The 15,483-nt window shown below is 35.4% G+C and overlaps 1 protein-coding gene across 1 annotated transcript in view; it reads right to left on the bottom strand.

The window, feature by feature from the left end:
• LOC136028528 (titin-like) overlaps positions 1-15,483 on the bottom strand; it is a 524,102-nt gene that overhangs the window by 278,067 nt on the left and 230,552 nt on the right. Inside the window, exon 37 of the mRNA XM_065706373.1 lies at positions 13,068-13,332. Within this exon, the coding sequence (XP_065562445.1) occupies positions 13,068-13,332 (265 nt within the window). The remainder of the gene's footprint in view (positions 1-13,067; positions 13,333-15,483) is intronic.

The raw sequence follows: 15,483 nt of genomic DNA, 5'->3' as shown, positions 1-15,483 counted from the left end.
GGCTGTTCCCTCTTCAACGCCCTGCTCTTTGCGCTAAAGTTTGACTCTTTCTCTCAACTCTAATTTTTAGAACAGTAAAAACGTTAGTGTAAAGAGCAGGGCGTTGAAGAGGGAATAGCCCGTTTCATATTCGGGGTAATTTCTGTTTGTTTTAAGTTTTAATGTTGCTCCTTACTTTCAGTTAAAAAAAAACTTGTTTAGGTTTTTTAGTTAATCCATGTTTTGATTTCGGCTCTCCGCAGATGAATAATTAAAGCGAAATTTGCATATTTATTTATTTGGCTAAATGGCTTTCCCATTGTTTTGATCGAATGATTTTGAGAAAAAAGGAGGGGGAGGAGGCCCAGTTGCCCTCCAATTTTTTGGGTACTTAAAAGGCAACTAGAACTTTTAGTTTTTTACGAACGTTTTCATTTGTAAAAGATATATGTAACTTACGAATTAGCTTACGTAACAAACTTCTGTATTCGTACATTTTTATTATGTATATGAGAGGGTTCACCCACTCGTCAATACCTTGCTCTTTACACTAAAGCTTAAATTTTGTCCCCTGAATCACAAAGGCCATAGAATAAATAGTTCAGATTCTAAAAATGCTTTAGCGTAAAGACTGAGATATTAAGAGGAGGTGAACCCCTTATATGCGTCATATTTTCTGTTCGTTTTAATTTTTAATGCTACTCCTTACTTTCAGTTGAAGAAACTTTTGCATATTTATTTTTTCATTGTTTTTTTAAATAATGCTAGAAAATGCTGCGCCCCCTTTATGGAAATCTTCTTCCCCCATGACAAATTCCTCCATGGAAAATATTCCCCACATACCCCCTTTTCTCAACCCTCCTCCCAACCAAAAAATCCCCCTGAAAACGTCTGTACACTCCCCAAAAACCATTACTATATGCAAACACTGGTCAAAATTTGTAACTTGCAGCCCCTCCCACGGGGACTATGGGGGAGTAAGTCGTCCCCAAAGACATAGTTATAAGGTTTTTCGACTATGTTGAATAAAATGGCTATCTCAGAATTTTGATCCGACGACTTCGGAAAAAAACGAGCGTTGGAGGGGGCCTAGGTGCCCTCCAATTTATTTGGTCACTTAAAAAGGACACTAGAGCTTTTCATTTCCGTTCGAATGAGCCCACTCACAAAATTATAGGACCACTGGGTCGATACGATCACCCTTGGAAAAAAAACAACAGATAATCACGCATCCGTGATTTGTCTTCTGGCAAAAAATATAAAATTCCACATTTTTGTAGATAGGAGCTTGGAACTTGTACAGTAAGGTTCTCTGATACGTTGAAGCTGATGGCGTGATTTTCCTTAAGATTCTATGACTATTAGGGGGTGTTTCCCCCCATTTTCTAAAATAGTTCAAATTTTTGTCAGGCTCGTAACTTCTGATGGGTAGGATTAAACTTGATGAAACTTATACATTTGAAATCAGCATTAAAATGCGATTCTTTTTATGTAGCTATTGGTATCAAAATTCCGTTTTTTAAGAGTTTTCGTTACTATTGAGCCGGGTCGCTTCTTACTACAGTTCGTTACCACGAACTGTTTGACTACAGACATTATTCCTCCTTTATTAGGTCGCAGCTACTGCCACACCCACGAAAGGGCCGGAGCCTACAAGAGGGGTCTTCTTAAGTCAAGATTAGCAACATACCCTCAAGAAATCAATTGCTGTAAATTTCGCCATAAATATATTGTACTTTTTATTGCATCTTTGTATCTTGCAGAGTTTGAACCCCTCCCCTTAAATTATTTGTCCGACTCGTAAAAACGTAACAAAATGTATATAAACAAATTTGTGATGAATTTTTCAAAGTTTTTTGAATCCCTCCCCCGAAAAAATAATTTTCTTCAAATTGTAAGTAAAAAATAGGCTTTTAATAATGTTTTATTTGTCATTTTTTTCTGCGGCTACTGAATTTATTCATTATCGATAATTATATTTAAATAGTTTTTGTTTGCCAGCGTGATCTAGTGCATGACGCTTTTAGTATACATGCCACACCCAACTTGTGTGTAAATGAAATACATTTGCACCTTAAAATATTCATACACTTGGTTCAACAAAATCCAATGAATTTTTTAGCAGAATTTGCTAATAAAATGCAATTAAAGATAATTTTCTGGAATTATCGTATTCATAAATTTTGTCATGCAAAATAGTGCATTTTTATAGGAACTGGGCGGACAGTCGGAACAGCGGGGATTTAAAAGTGTTAGATGATTTAAATTTAAATTTGCCTGTTTTTGGGCTTTTTAAATTCACCCCTCCCCTCTCCAATGGATTTATCAGTCACCTTTTTTATTCCTGCAGCCCCACTTGGCAGCGGCTGAGAGTTTCAAGATTAACTATTTATTTAGAACGGCCAAAGCAACAGCCAGACTAAAACAGCCTAGAGCACCAAGCTCTTTGACTAATCAGCAGCAAGGGTGCTGATAAGCACCTTTGCCTTCAGAAGCCCACAGATCTACAATGTTTTGGCAAAGATTTTTTCAGGGGTATTTTCACTGAAAATTATTTTTTTGGCATTTCCGCTGAAAAAAAAACGGAAAAAAATTACCCCTGGATATCAAAAAATAGGCTTCACCCTATTAAATGTTCCTAACTTGACTTTACTGAGAAAGGTAGACTTGCTTCATACCTTATTGAATTCATAATCATGAAAGCAAATTTATTCTGAATGATAAGAAGGCTTGAAGTAGAGGCCTTTGCTCCAAGCCACCTATCTCGTACTTATATTCATCATACGTACATTTTGGTCTTCTGTTGATTTATGGTAATTCAGGGAAAATATAAATATAATTGCCAAACGATTGAATCCTAAATCTTTTTCCGTTTTGCACTGAGGAAGGTTGAGCAGGAGGTCCAGCCAAAATCTTCCAGTATTCTTCTTTTTTCACTAGCAGTGACTTATTAGTTTTTATTTGTTGTTCTGCGTGTCCTTGTTCAGTCATTTTCCGCTCAAGTTAGGATTCAAGAGATCTTTAAGTAAGTAGTTACAAATAATTACAAGTGAAAGCTACAGTGATGGCAGCGGTCAAGTATGGTTCTGAAGCCTAAGCGCTTCGAAAAATAGAGTAGGATTTGCTAGATGCTTTCCAGAGAAATTGTCTACGGAGCTTTCTAGCTCCGTAATTACGGAGTCAATCCCGCTTTCTACGGAGCTTTCTAGCTCCGTAATTGCGGGTCAATCCCGCTTTCTAGGCCTATAATGAGAGAAAGGTGGAGGTGGCTAAGACACTTTTTGCGGCTGAAAGATGATGATTACCTGAAATAGCCCTTGTTGGGCCACTGTCTAAGGCCAAAATAAAAACAGGTTTGCCCCGAATGGGATGGGAGGATGTCATAAAAAAGAATTAAGAAATTGTCTACGGATTGTTTTGGGTAACGTATCTCAACAGTAAGCGGTAAGCTGTAAATTGTGGGTCAATCCCGCTTTCTAGGCCTATAATGAGAGAAAGGTTGAGGTGGCTAGGGCACTTTTTGCGGCTGAAAGATGATGATTACCTGAAATAGCCCTTGTTGGGCCACTGTCTAAGGCCAAAATAAAAACAGGTTTGCCTCGAATGGGATGGGAGGATGTCATAAAAAAGAATTAAGAAATTGTCTACGGATTGTTTTGGGTACCGTATCTCAACAGCAAGCGGTAAACTGTAAATTGTGGGTCAATCCCGCTTTCTAGGCCTATAATGAGAGAAAGGTTGAGGTGGCTAGTATACTTTTTGCGGGTGAAAGATGATGATTACCCGAAATAACCACTGTCTAAGGCCAGACGAAAAGCAGGTCATACCTGAATGAAATGGGAGGATGTCATAAGAAAAGAATCAAGAAATTGTCTACGGATTGTTCTGGGTACCGTATCTCAACAATAAGCTGTAAGCTGTAAATTGTGGGTCAATCCCACTTTCTAGGCCTATAATGAGAGAAAGGTTGAGGTGGCTAGTATACTTTTTGCGGGTGAAATTTGATGATTACCCGAAATAACCACTGTCTAAGGCCAGACGAAAAGCAGGTCATACCTGAATGAAATGGGAGGATGTCATAAGAAAAGAATCAAGAAATTGTCTACGGATTGTTCTGGGTACCGTATCTCAACAATAAGCTGTAAGCTGACCATATCTCAAACAGTAAGCTGTAAAAAATTGTGGGTAAATCCCGCTGTCTAGGCCTATAATGAGAGAAAGGTTGAGGTGGCTAGGACACTTTTTGCGGCTGAAAGATGATGATTACCTGAAATAACCACTGTCTAAGGCCAGACGAAAAGCAGATCATACCTGAATGAAATGGGAGGATGTCATAAGAAAAGAATCAAGAAATTGTCTACGGATTGTTCTGGGTACCGTATCTCAACAATAAGCTGTAAGCTGACCATATCTCAAACAGTAAACTGTACGAAAATTGTGGGTAAATCCCGCTGTCTAGGCCTATAATGAGAGAAAGGTTGAGGTGGCTAGGACACTTTTTGCGGCTGAAAGATGATGATTACCCGAAATAACCACTGTCTAAGGCCAGACGAAAAGCAGATCATACCTGAATGAAATGGGAGGATGTCATAAGAAAAGAATAAAGAAATTGTCTACGGATTGTTTTGGGTACCGTATCTCAACAGTAAGCGGTAAGCTGTAAATTGTGGGTCAATCCCGCTTTCTAGGCCTATAATGAGAGAAAGGTTGAGGTGGCTAGAATACTTTTTGCGGGTGTGAAAGATGATGATTACCGGAAATAACCACTGTCTAAGGCCAGACGAAAAGCAGATCATACCTGAATGAAATGGGAGGATGTCATAAGAAAAGAATCAAGAAATTGTCTACGGATTGTTCTGGGTACCGTATCTCAACAATAAGCTGTAAGCTGACCATATCTCAAACAGTAAGCTGTACGAAAATTGTGGGTAAATCCCGCTGTCTAGGCCTATAATGAGAGAAAAGTTGAGGTGACTAGGATACTTTTTGCGGATGAAAGATGATGATTACCTGAAATAGCCCTTGTTAGGCCACTGTCTAAAGTCAAACGAAAAGCAGGTCACCTCCAAATGGGGCGGGAGGATGTAATAAGAAAAGAATTAAGGGGAATATGAATTTCTTGGGAGGGTGTAAAGAGGGAGGGTTTGAATAGATTAGGATGGAGAACGAGCATTAGTGGCTGTTTTTGCCTCAGGTGGCTTGGTGCTGCAGTGAGTTGTTGTTTGTAGTAGTAGTTGTAATTAACATTATGAGGCCACAATTATACCATGAACCTACTATAGGAAAATATAAGATGTAGTGAACTTTTTTCACAATGGTTTCCAATTGATCCACAATCCACAGGGATTCCGGAGCTAATTGATTGAAGGGCGAATATTCCAATTGTGAAACCGTAAGTAAGTTATTCAAAATTACGTTTGAAATTCACCAGACTTCATGTTTTAGCACTTTGAAGTCACAACTTACAACTAAGAGGCTGAAATAACCAATTGAGTGTCTGGATGCCAAAACATAGAATGCAGAAGACGTGGATTCAAAGGAGGCTTCCATTTTCTACCCCAGTTTGCATTAGGGGATTTCTGAGCTTACTTTATTAAAAAATTAAGGCCAATATTAGAATACAAACAGTGCAAAAGTAATTTCTGGTCAGTAGGACCAATTCACAAGAAAATAAAGGAGGGAGCCGCAGGGGCGAATCCAGTATTTTCTTTAGGGGGCGCATAATAGGTTACTACTTTAAAATTGCGAACAAAGAAATACCCGGACTTTAATGGGAACCTTAACAATTTTTGTCGTAGGTAGGTAGTGGAAATGGTCGTAAGTTTAATCTAAAATCGGGTGAGAGTTAAAGTTTTAATAAATCTGCTGAAATTAAAACGGTATAAAAATATTGATACAAAAAATAGCAAGTTATAAAAACCGTCCCACCATAAAAAAAAAGCTGTTCACCATCTATAAAAATATGATATTTAATATTTTCTGCATAATTTTTTGCCTTAGCACTTCTGACCGATATAGCGAGTGAGTTAAGCTTTTTATTGTCAGAAAAAAATTGGTCTTGAACCATCTTTAGGGGTCACACACTCTTTGTGACAATTTATATGGGTCAAATCATTTAGTACGTCATCTAACTATATGGCATCGTTTAGTAACTATGATAGCAATGATGAGTTGGAAATGAGGATAAAGATACAACTTGCATATTCATAAAAGATATTTTAAACGTTAAATACTTGTTTTTTAGGGGTGTAACAAGAAAACAGAACGAAGAGATAGAAATACATAGAAGACACTTAAAACGAGGGTTTTAAGTAGAGGCAATAAAGCATTAACTAATCACTGTTTCTTTTTTTTTAAATAACGTTTTAATGAACAGTGTCAGCTTTGACAAAATCTCAAAAATTTACTAATCAAAATTTTTACTTTTCATAACAACATAGCGCATCTTTCCACTTTTTTAAAGTTCAATATATTTCGCTCAAGTTACAGAATTCACATTTTATAAGAAAAAGTCTATTTGTGTATTTCCACAACCGCCGTATCTATTTGTTACACAGTCGATGTCTACCTCAATATTTCGGTGAATGTTTACAATGGTGAGTCCTGTCAGTTTAGAGCTCTTCGTTAGTATTTCCTCTTCTATTAATCTAGAGAGTATTCGAATGAAGACCAAAATCGTCAGAAAAATATGAACTTTAATAAAGATGTGTGTAGGTATGTGCTTCAAACTAATCATAAGAGTCAAAATACTCCCTAAAAACAAATAATTACGAGTTTGCTATTTTTGTATTTGATAGGTATAGATTGGTGATCTAAACCCTCAGGGTTTTAAACTGTGGTAGATTTCTAATTAATTCTTTTTTATCTTGTGATTTTCTGGTATTCAATTCAAAGTATAAACCTCGATATGTCTGTTGAGCACAAAAATAGAAATTTGAAATTTGACTCAGATTTAGCATAAAGTAAGAGAATTAAAACAATGGTACTCCTTTTCATCCAACCGAAATTCTTTAGTAGTAATATTAACAAGGACTTTTCACCAACATTACTTTTTATCGGCAATTTTTTAAGTATATCCATATTTTTATCCAAAATTAAAATTGCAAATTTAAACGTATGATAGGACTAATCAACCTATAATTACTGACTTACGCATTTTGAAAGCAATTAACCAGGGATTTAAGGTACCGGTACCTCAAATCATATCTTGGTTAGGCCTGGGTATGATTAGAAAAACAATCCGAAATTAAATAAGATAAGAGTTTTTCTACAGAAAACAAAGAACAGATTTTAATAGAATATTCTTTGTATGAAGGGGGTTGTCTGCTCTTTAGCTCCTTACTCTTTACTGTGAAGTTTGTTTTCATCCCAATTTTTAAGAAAATTTTTAAATGGAAAAAAAAAAGATTTTTTCAAAGTACTAAAAAACTTTTGTTTAATGAACTAAGTGTTGAGAAGGGGGGAGTCCCCCTTATATACAAAGTAGTTTACATTTTTTTTAAAGTTTAAACTTGCACCTTACTTTAGTTGAAAAACCGTTTCTATTTGTTTAATTACATTTCATTAAACTGTAAGGTTTTACGAATACAACACTTTTGGTAGCGCAGAAAAAAACAATCAATATTTCAATGATCTCTGTTTGGATTTTGATAGATAATCTAACAGTTCGTGGCAAGGAACTGTAAGTAAGGAGTGAACCGGCTCAATAGCAACCGAAACTGTAAAAAACGGAATTCTGATACGAATAGATACATCAAAAGAATGGGCTTATCATTCTTATTCCAAATGCATGTTTCATTAAGTTTATGTTCTCACGCATCAAAAGCTTCGAGCCTGAGAAAATTTGTCTGATTTTGGAAGAAAGGGGAAAGATCCCCTAGAAGCCATAGAATTTTAATGAAAAACATTTCATTCAAGCTCAAATCTGCAACAGTGGGGACTTTTGTAGTTTTTGCCAGAAGAAAGATCACGGATGCGTGTTTATTTATTTTTTTTTTCCAGGGATAATTGTATCGACCCAGTGGGCCTACAACGTAGGAAGAGGGCTCATTCTCACGGAAATAAAGTGCTATTTGAAGTGAACAAAAAACTGGATGGTAACTAGGCCCCCTCCCATGCCACTTTGTCCCAAAATTGTCCTACCAAAACTTGGAGATAGTTTTTTTGTTCACCATAGTTGAAAAGCCCCATAACTATGTTTTTAGAGGTAAAATTACCCCCACAGAGAAAAGGTTTTTAAGTTATAAATTTGCAAGTTGTTCTATTTGTTATTGTGAAGTATACATATATTCTCTGGGTGGGGATGGGAGGACAAATTTTCTGTTGGGAGAATTTTCCATGGAGAGAGAACTTTCCTGGAGGTGAACTTTACAGGGGAAATTTTTAACTGGGTGAATTTACCAGAATTCCTATGCGAAGTTTCTTTATGTCTTGCTTTCTCTTAACCAATTCAATTTTACGCGTAGAGACGATAAGGGTAATTGTTCTGGGTAAATTTTCGCCAGAATTTAATTGTCCAAAGGGTATTTCTACGGGGGGGGGAGATTTTTTCGTGGAGGTTGAGCCAGGTATCCTGGCGTTATTTGAAGAAACGATCAGAAGTTAAACAAAAAGCGAGTTTTTTCAACTGAAAGTAAGCAGCAACATTAAAACTTAAAACGAACAGAAACTATTACGTATATGAGGGGTTTCCCCCCCTCAAAATTTCTCTCTTTACGCTAAAGTTTAAATTTTGTCCCAATTCTTTGAAAACGATTCCTGAAACAACAGGTTTGTTTAATTACAACAATAAGTAAGTTTTTTTAAAGTGCCGAAAAACTATAGCGTGAAGAGTGAGGCATTGAGGAGGATTTTTGTCAAATAAAAATTTACAACTCAATATTTTTAATCTAAATTATGAATTCCAAAAAATGATACATTTGACAATTCTATGCTTCATAACTGTAAAAGAATTAAATACTTTTCAAATTGACAACTAGATAAATACAATCACTCCTGAAAAAAAATGACAATAAAACACAAATAAACGTGTCCGTTCAGGGGAAAAATACAGAAATTCCCAGTATCCCGTTCAGAGGAAAGATTTCTGATTATAGTGACTTCATATATCAGTTTATTGGTGCTTGGTAGTCTTGCAATGCAAGCAAAATTTGACGGCATATTTTTACCGAAATTGCCCCTTATTAAGTTGTTTTCATTGTGTTTTCTATGATTATATGAATTTTCTTGTGTACTAATAAGCGTACTAATTACTAGTAAACAAATACATGTTTAAAATCACCATAAAAAGCTGATTCTTTGATCTAATGTTATCAATAGTTAGGCTCATACTTTCGTTATTGACAAGGATCGTTATCTACTTACCATCCATTACTATGAAGAATTTGAATTTTTTTTGTTGCTCCAACAAAATTATATAGAAAAAATGTTTGTGAAAAACTGGAAGGGGGTTACTCAGTCACAAATTAGAACTCATATTTTCCTTATTAAGGGACAAAATCTATTGGCAGGTAGGCAGCAATGGAGCGACACATATTTTTTCCATAGTTTTTGCTTATTCTGCTCTCTTTCCTTCGGTTTCCTTATAAGTACTTTATAGTCCCAAATTTTCAGGGGAAATGTCCCATGTCCCCCCTGCCGGTGCCCATGTATTTCACACAACAATTGGTGCTTTATGATTTTTGAACTGAATGATAAAAAATTTAAGGCTAAAATTGTCATATTAACATCCGAAAACAAAAGACAGTATATAGCCCGTTACAAATAGCTTTGACTATTAGTTTTTAACTGTTTTGAACAAAATTGACTTTTCCAAATTTTGACCAGTGCGGGAGGGTAGATCTAAAAGAGGCAAGGGGAGGGGGAAACTTGGCTTCAAGTTGCTCTTCAATGTCCTCATCGAAATACCCAGGAAGTTTCAACTTAATGACATTAGCCTTGTCTTTAGATATTGCTGATACGCCCTTTCGTCAACAAGCATACATATTCTGTATTTTTACTTTGATCGACATCCCTTTCAGTATTTCCTCAAAGTTTCACCTTAATATCCTAAGCCTTTTTGAAGGCCCAGGATCAAACATGCCCTCTGTTCAAAACTAACAACCTAGCGTTGCCTATGGTAAAGAGGCATACGGCTTGAATGTATTGTTTTTTCTTTCCTATACACTGAAGGAATGGTCTTATTAACTTTGAAGGGAGCTTATTTGATATTGAAGTTGAAAGTTCTCGTATCTTTTTTGATTTCCATCACAATTTGAAACCCACCACGGGAACCTTTAGCTCGTTTTTAAAATGTACTAAGACCTCTTGTTATTCTTAATAATGCTCAATAGCCAATAGTAAACACTACCGGTATACAAGGACGATGTAACCAAAAAATAAAATGATATTCAAAGAGTGAATTTAGGACTAAAACGGTGCCAAAACTAGCACAGAAAAAGACAAATTAAAATTTTTAAATAAACAGACACTATCATGAATCAAGTAGTTAAACCTAAAGCGAACAGAAATCACAATAAACTATTGAATCGAAATTACAAAAAGAAGATAACACTGTGAATTAGGGAATGCTAGCGTCCTTCCAAATTCTTCAGCTTTGTAACCTGAAAATTTCAAATGGAAACCTCCTCATAAAATGTTTCATATTTGAAGTTTGGATGGCTAATTCTATAGATTTAGAACCATAGCTAATTCTATTGATTTTAGGCTATATTTTTACATTAGATGGCAATAGAAAAAAAAATCCAGTTATACATATCAGATTAAGTGGGCCGTGCTCCCTGTAAATGTTGAAGAATTAGATAATAGTTTATAACGCAAATAATGGCTACAGATTGTTTGGAGGAATACCCGAATCTAAACTTCATTATTACTTTCTGTGTATTGACAACTTTGCATCGAGTGAACGTAATGTAATCTACCCTTATACGACACCCTCTTCCTTCTTCCCATGGACTAGTGATTCCGACTACACAGTACCAACCACTCTTCCCCCGATTTATGCTATAGGCTTTTAGTAGGACCTCAAGTCTCCTCAGCAGAGGCACCATTTGGAGGGGTCAGGGGTGGGCAAATGCCCACCCCAGATTTTCCAGGGGGCCCAAGCTTCCACCACACAGGGCCCTTTGCCGGCAATAATAATCCATTATGTCCAACATAATCCATTCTGTCCAACTGATTTGAAACTATTACACGCCTATTAACCAAAGAGCGTAATTACTTGACGACCCTTGGGGTAATTATGCTATTTGTTATTAATCATTGTAAACTTTGAAAGTAGATAAGATACATAATAAAATTCTCGAGTTCTGTCAAATACTTATTTCCTAGATGATTACGCAACACAAAGTGAGTCGGGGGGGGGGGGGGGCAAGATGGAGTTCATGCCCACCCCAAGATTTGGTCCAAATGGCGCCTCTGCTCCTCAGCCCCAAATTTCAAGATATCCACATTTTAGCTATAATTCCATCTACGTTTTGACACAGTTTACCTATTTTTTTGTTAAAGAACTATTTTTTTAAATACATTCAAGGATTCGTGCGCATATATATATAGATTGGTTTTCTGTGCTTTAATCACTTTGACCAAAAGTTTAAATTGAATCATTTAATTGTATTTGTGCATTGTCCTAGTTTTTTGTGTCCATGGCCCTGCAGTTTTGTTTGTGTGTCAAATATACATACTACACTATACTATGCTATGATATCCATCGCAACAAAAATGTTTTATATATTGTAATCCATATTTGAATAAAACTATGTTGCGTCATGCAAGAGAAAATGATTTGCAACCTAGCTTCTCTGAAGAAGAACTGTAAGTTGGCCGAGGCCACTTGATGAATGCTATTCAATCCTAACATATATCTCACGGCTCGTAATTCCAAAACACCCCCACACGAATTCTTAATATTGAATGTAGTATATTAAATGAAATTGTTTGTTTAAGGTCTGTGATGCCGTTTAGGTATTGTGTTGTAAACTGACTCTTAGTTGTTTTTTAGTATATTTTTGCCACCCCCTTGGACATGTATTTTACTTCTTGGCACAGAAAAAGATAAAGAAACAAAGAGAGAAAACTCAATGAAGAAAATATACAAAAGGAGACTTCGGCCATTAGCGAAAAGAGAAAATGTCTAAGGTTTTACTAAATGTTTGGGGCCAACCATCCTGTGTTTTTTCGCACCCCAACTGTTTGGAGGGCTGTTTAATTCTAGTTGTTGTTTATAATGCGTTTGTTTACTATATGCATTTATATTTTTATTCTTCCCAATATTCTATTACGTTCACCATTTAGGTATCTTTGACGTCAAACCAAGGTATACCGGAAGGAGATTACTGGCCCACCTATTAGCAACTACAACTTTCCTAATGGTCTACACCTTAAAAAGTCATAAAAATGATTAGCTTAGCAGATATTTACCAAGATTGAACACACATTATTCACCAGATATACTTAAAATTGCAATATATATTAATCTGTGACCAGGAAAGTGTTTTGTCTTTCTAAATATAGGGCAAGCCACTTAGAGCTAATATCCTTTTTTCTTATGGCAAAGTCATTTTAAGAACTTGAAAATGTTTTAGAATTTGATTTTTATTCAGAACCAATCGTTAATATAATTTTCGGTTTCTAGACCTTAATCCTGGAGATTCTGGAGGTAACCAATTCTGGAGATCAGCATCAGGTCTGATGATCCATAGTAAAGCGAAACAAATCTTCTTTAAGTGTCATATAATAACCGAACAACGATGAAGATGTATTTGAGCAAAGACTGGACTCTTTTCTTGAGAAATTTTTCATCGGAATATTTAACCAGTGTTTTGCTGGGGTCATGGCTGCAGAAGCTCTTACAATTCTGAGATAATTGCCAGAAATAATTAGTTAAGCTCTTCTCAAGGGAAGATTCGGAAGGGCGATGCACAGCAAGATGATCAAAGTCTGACTGAACATACATGGCCTTACTGATCTTCTTTTTTCGAGAGCACCTTAGCAAAAGATTTAGTTACCTCAAAAAAATGTTAAAATGCCAGATTCAATCATTTGAAGTGAGAGCAATTATGCAAAACTGGTTCATAAGAAAGTGTTCTTACCAGGTCACACCAACCACAGGGTATGCATCTACTTTAGCCACTAAGTGAAGAGTGCTTCTATCGCTTACAACTTTGTCTTCAAGTTCATGCATAAAGAGTGGCGATATGTAAGCCTTTACTCCACCGTCAACTGTGAGGTGACACTGTGATCTTATGGCGCCCAAAGTGTTGGCAGCTTCTATTTTGTACACCCCGCTGTCATCAAACCGAGTGTTTTGAATTTCTAATGTGTAAAAGTCCTCTTCTTGCCAAAATATGTAATGATCTGACAAAAAGAATTAGTTAATATTTGCGGATTACGATTATATAAGCAACCTTTGGTCATAATGGGCATACACACAGTCAAAATATTCTTACAATAAAGGGTGATGTCGAAATAATCCTTATCGTATTTGGTTTGCAACGATTATATTTTAATTCAAATCTGTTTGGAGAAATCTTCCCGACAAGCTTCACCGTACTGCACGTGGGAACGTGTAGTGCTTGACTGTTCTGTTTAGCAGAAATAATTTCTTTGAGTTAATTAGTTAAAAATAAAATAGCGGAAGCTATGAAAAGGCAATAGGAAATTTGGATTTGGGCAACCAAAAATCCATCATTTTTTGCTGAAGTTCCACAATATTAAAAGTGATTCATACAAAATGATGAATTTAATCAGCAAAGGTTATCATAAGGCATGTGCTCTTTTAATTTCATGATAACAATTTTAATTTCATGATAATACTTTTAATACAAAAAAATAAAACTTTCTGCCACTTTCTTCACCCGTAAGTGTTGATGCTCATGTTTTTTCTTAAAATAAAATTGAATGTGTCATTCGAAAAGTGCTAAGACACCACAGTCCCCACCTTGCTTTAAAAAATTGGTAAGCGTCCTTAATACATATCCGATCGTCTGATGTTATAAAAAAGGGAGCTAAAGCCAGTATATCTCCGGGTTACTTTTACAAACAGAATTATTTTGTTTCCAGATAATTTTTGGACGGTATACGTCTTTCTTTTTTTGTCTATTCCTGAAGGCAAGCGTATATTTTTCGTTATATATATTGCATTAAGTCAGTTGTTTCACGAAAAAGTGACAGGTCTCATACGAACTCGTAGTTTGACAAGTACGGTATGCTTCGTTTTGTCTCACGGCTGGGAGATTGAGATGAAACTTTCAGAATGTTTTTTGGATTGGAGTAAGGGACTTACAATTTTGTGATTTAGGGAAGGGGACTAACATTTTTTTTTCTCTGGATCCGAAAGAAGAAAAAAAGTATATGCTCTAATTTTTGTTGTTTTTTATGCCTGTCATTCTATAGATTCTTTAGATAAAGAAAAAGAATAGATGTTTCTTTTTACAGAAAATTAATTTCGAATGACGATTTTAAGTAATGCAAACTCATGGTCATTACCAGAGTGTTTATAAATATGTTGTTTAAAAGTCTAATTTAGATGTAAGAAAAATAGGTGATAAAGACAAAGTAAAATATTGTGACAAACACTACAAACAGAAGTCCCTACTCCAAATTTTTGTCAATCCTTTCCTGACTCCTCTATTCAAAGATTGAGGAAAAAAAAACAAGAGAGAGAAAGACAAAAGTGAGAAATTTGAAGAAAATATAAAACATTTACAGTGGAACAAAAAAAGTCAATCAAAACGCATAGATAAAAATAGAAAAAATCGTCGCCTAAGAAAAAAAAACGCCCAAAAACGAGAAAGCTTCAACGAAGAATAAAAAAAAAAAACCAAAGGAATTGCAAAAATATATGTGGAACTGATGTAAATTCTAAGAAACACAAATGAAATGTAACTTTAAAAACAACAGTCGAAAGTATGTTATTAATGCAAGTTCTGAACTGAACTCAACAATTATTGGAATCCTTAACATGAAACTACAAAGACTACCACACATTACTGATGGTAGCGATGCTTTTTGTTGAATGAGCCAAACAATTATAGTCCTTTGTACCATGTAGATATTTGTACAAAAACAATAATAACTTGATATTCTGATCTCATTTTGAATATTTAATCTATTTTTAAGGTAACTGTGCTCACACTAATTTAACTGAAACACGAGAAGAATGAGCACTGTTTAGCAGCAAATCCAGATTTTTTGACTTTTTTCCCTTTCGTTTTGGTTCCTACATGCGCTATTCAAATAATCAAATGTTGTAGTAGAACTATCTGAACTTTGTTTCTGCTACTAAATAAGATAAGAAATATGTTCTCATATTATTGATATTGCAAATCTGTAGCCTACTTTTTCTGCATCTTCTTATGGGACTTGTAAAGCAATTATCATGCGATTGAAACATTTACTTTGAGATAAAAGGCAATCCGTGAATTTTTTTTCGTTAGAAAACAATTTTTCAAATCCACACCAAATATGCTCGTCGCAAGAATATATTCTGAACAGGACGTAATTCGT

This window comes from Artemia franciscana, chromosome 6, assembly GCF_032884065.1.
Source record: "Artemia franciscana chromosome 6, ASM3288406v1, whole genome shotgun sequence".
Classification (NCBI taxonomy): domain Eukaryota; kingdom Metazoa; phylum Arthropoda; class Branchiopoda; order Anostraca; family Artemiidae; genus Artemia; species Artemia franciscana.
This window is presented reverse-complemented; position numbering and strand designations above follow the sequence as displayed.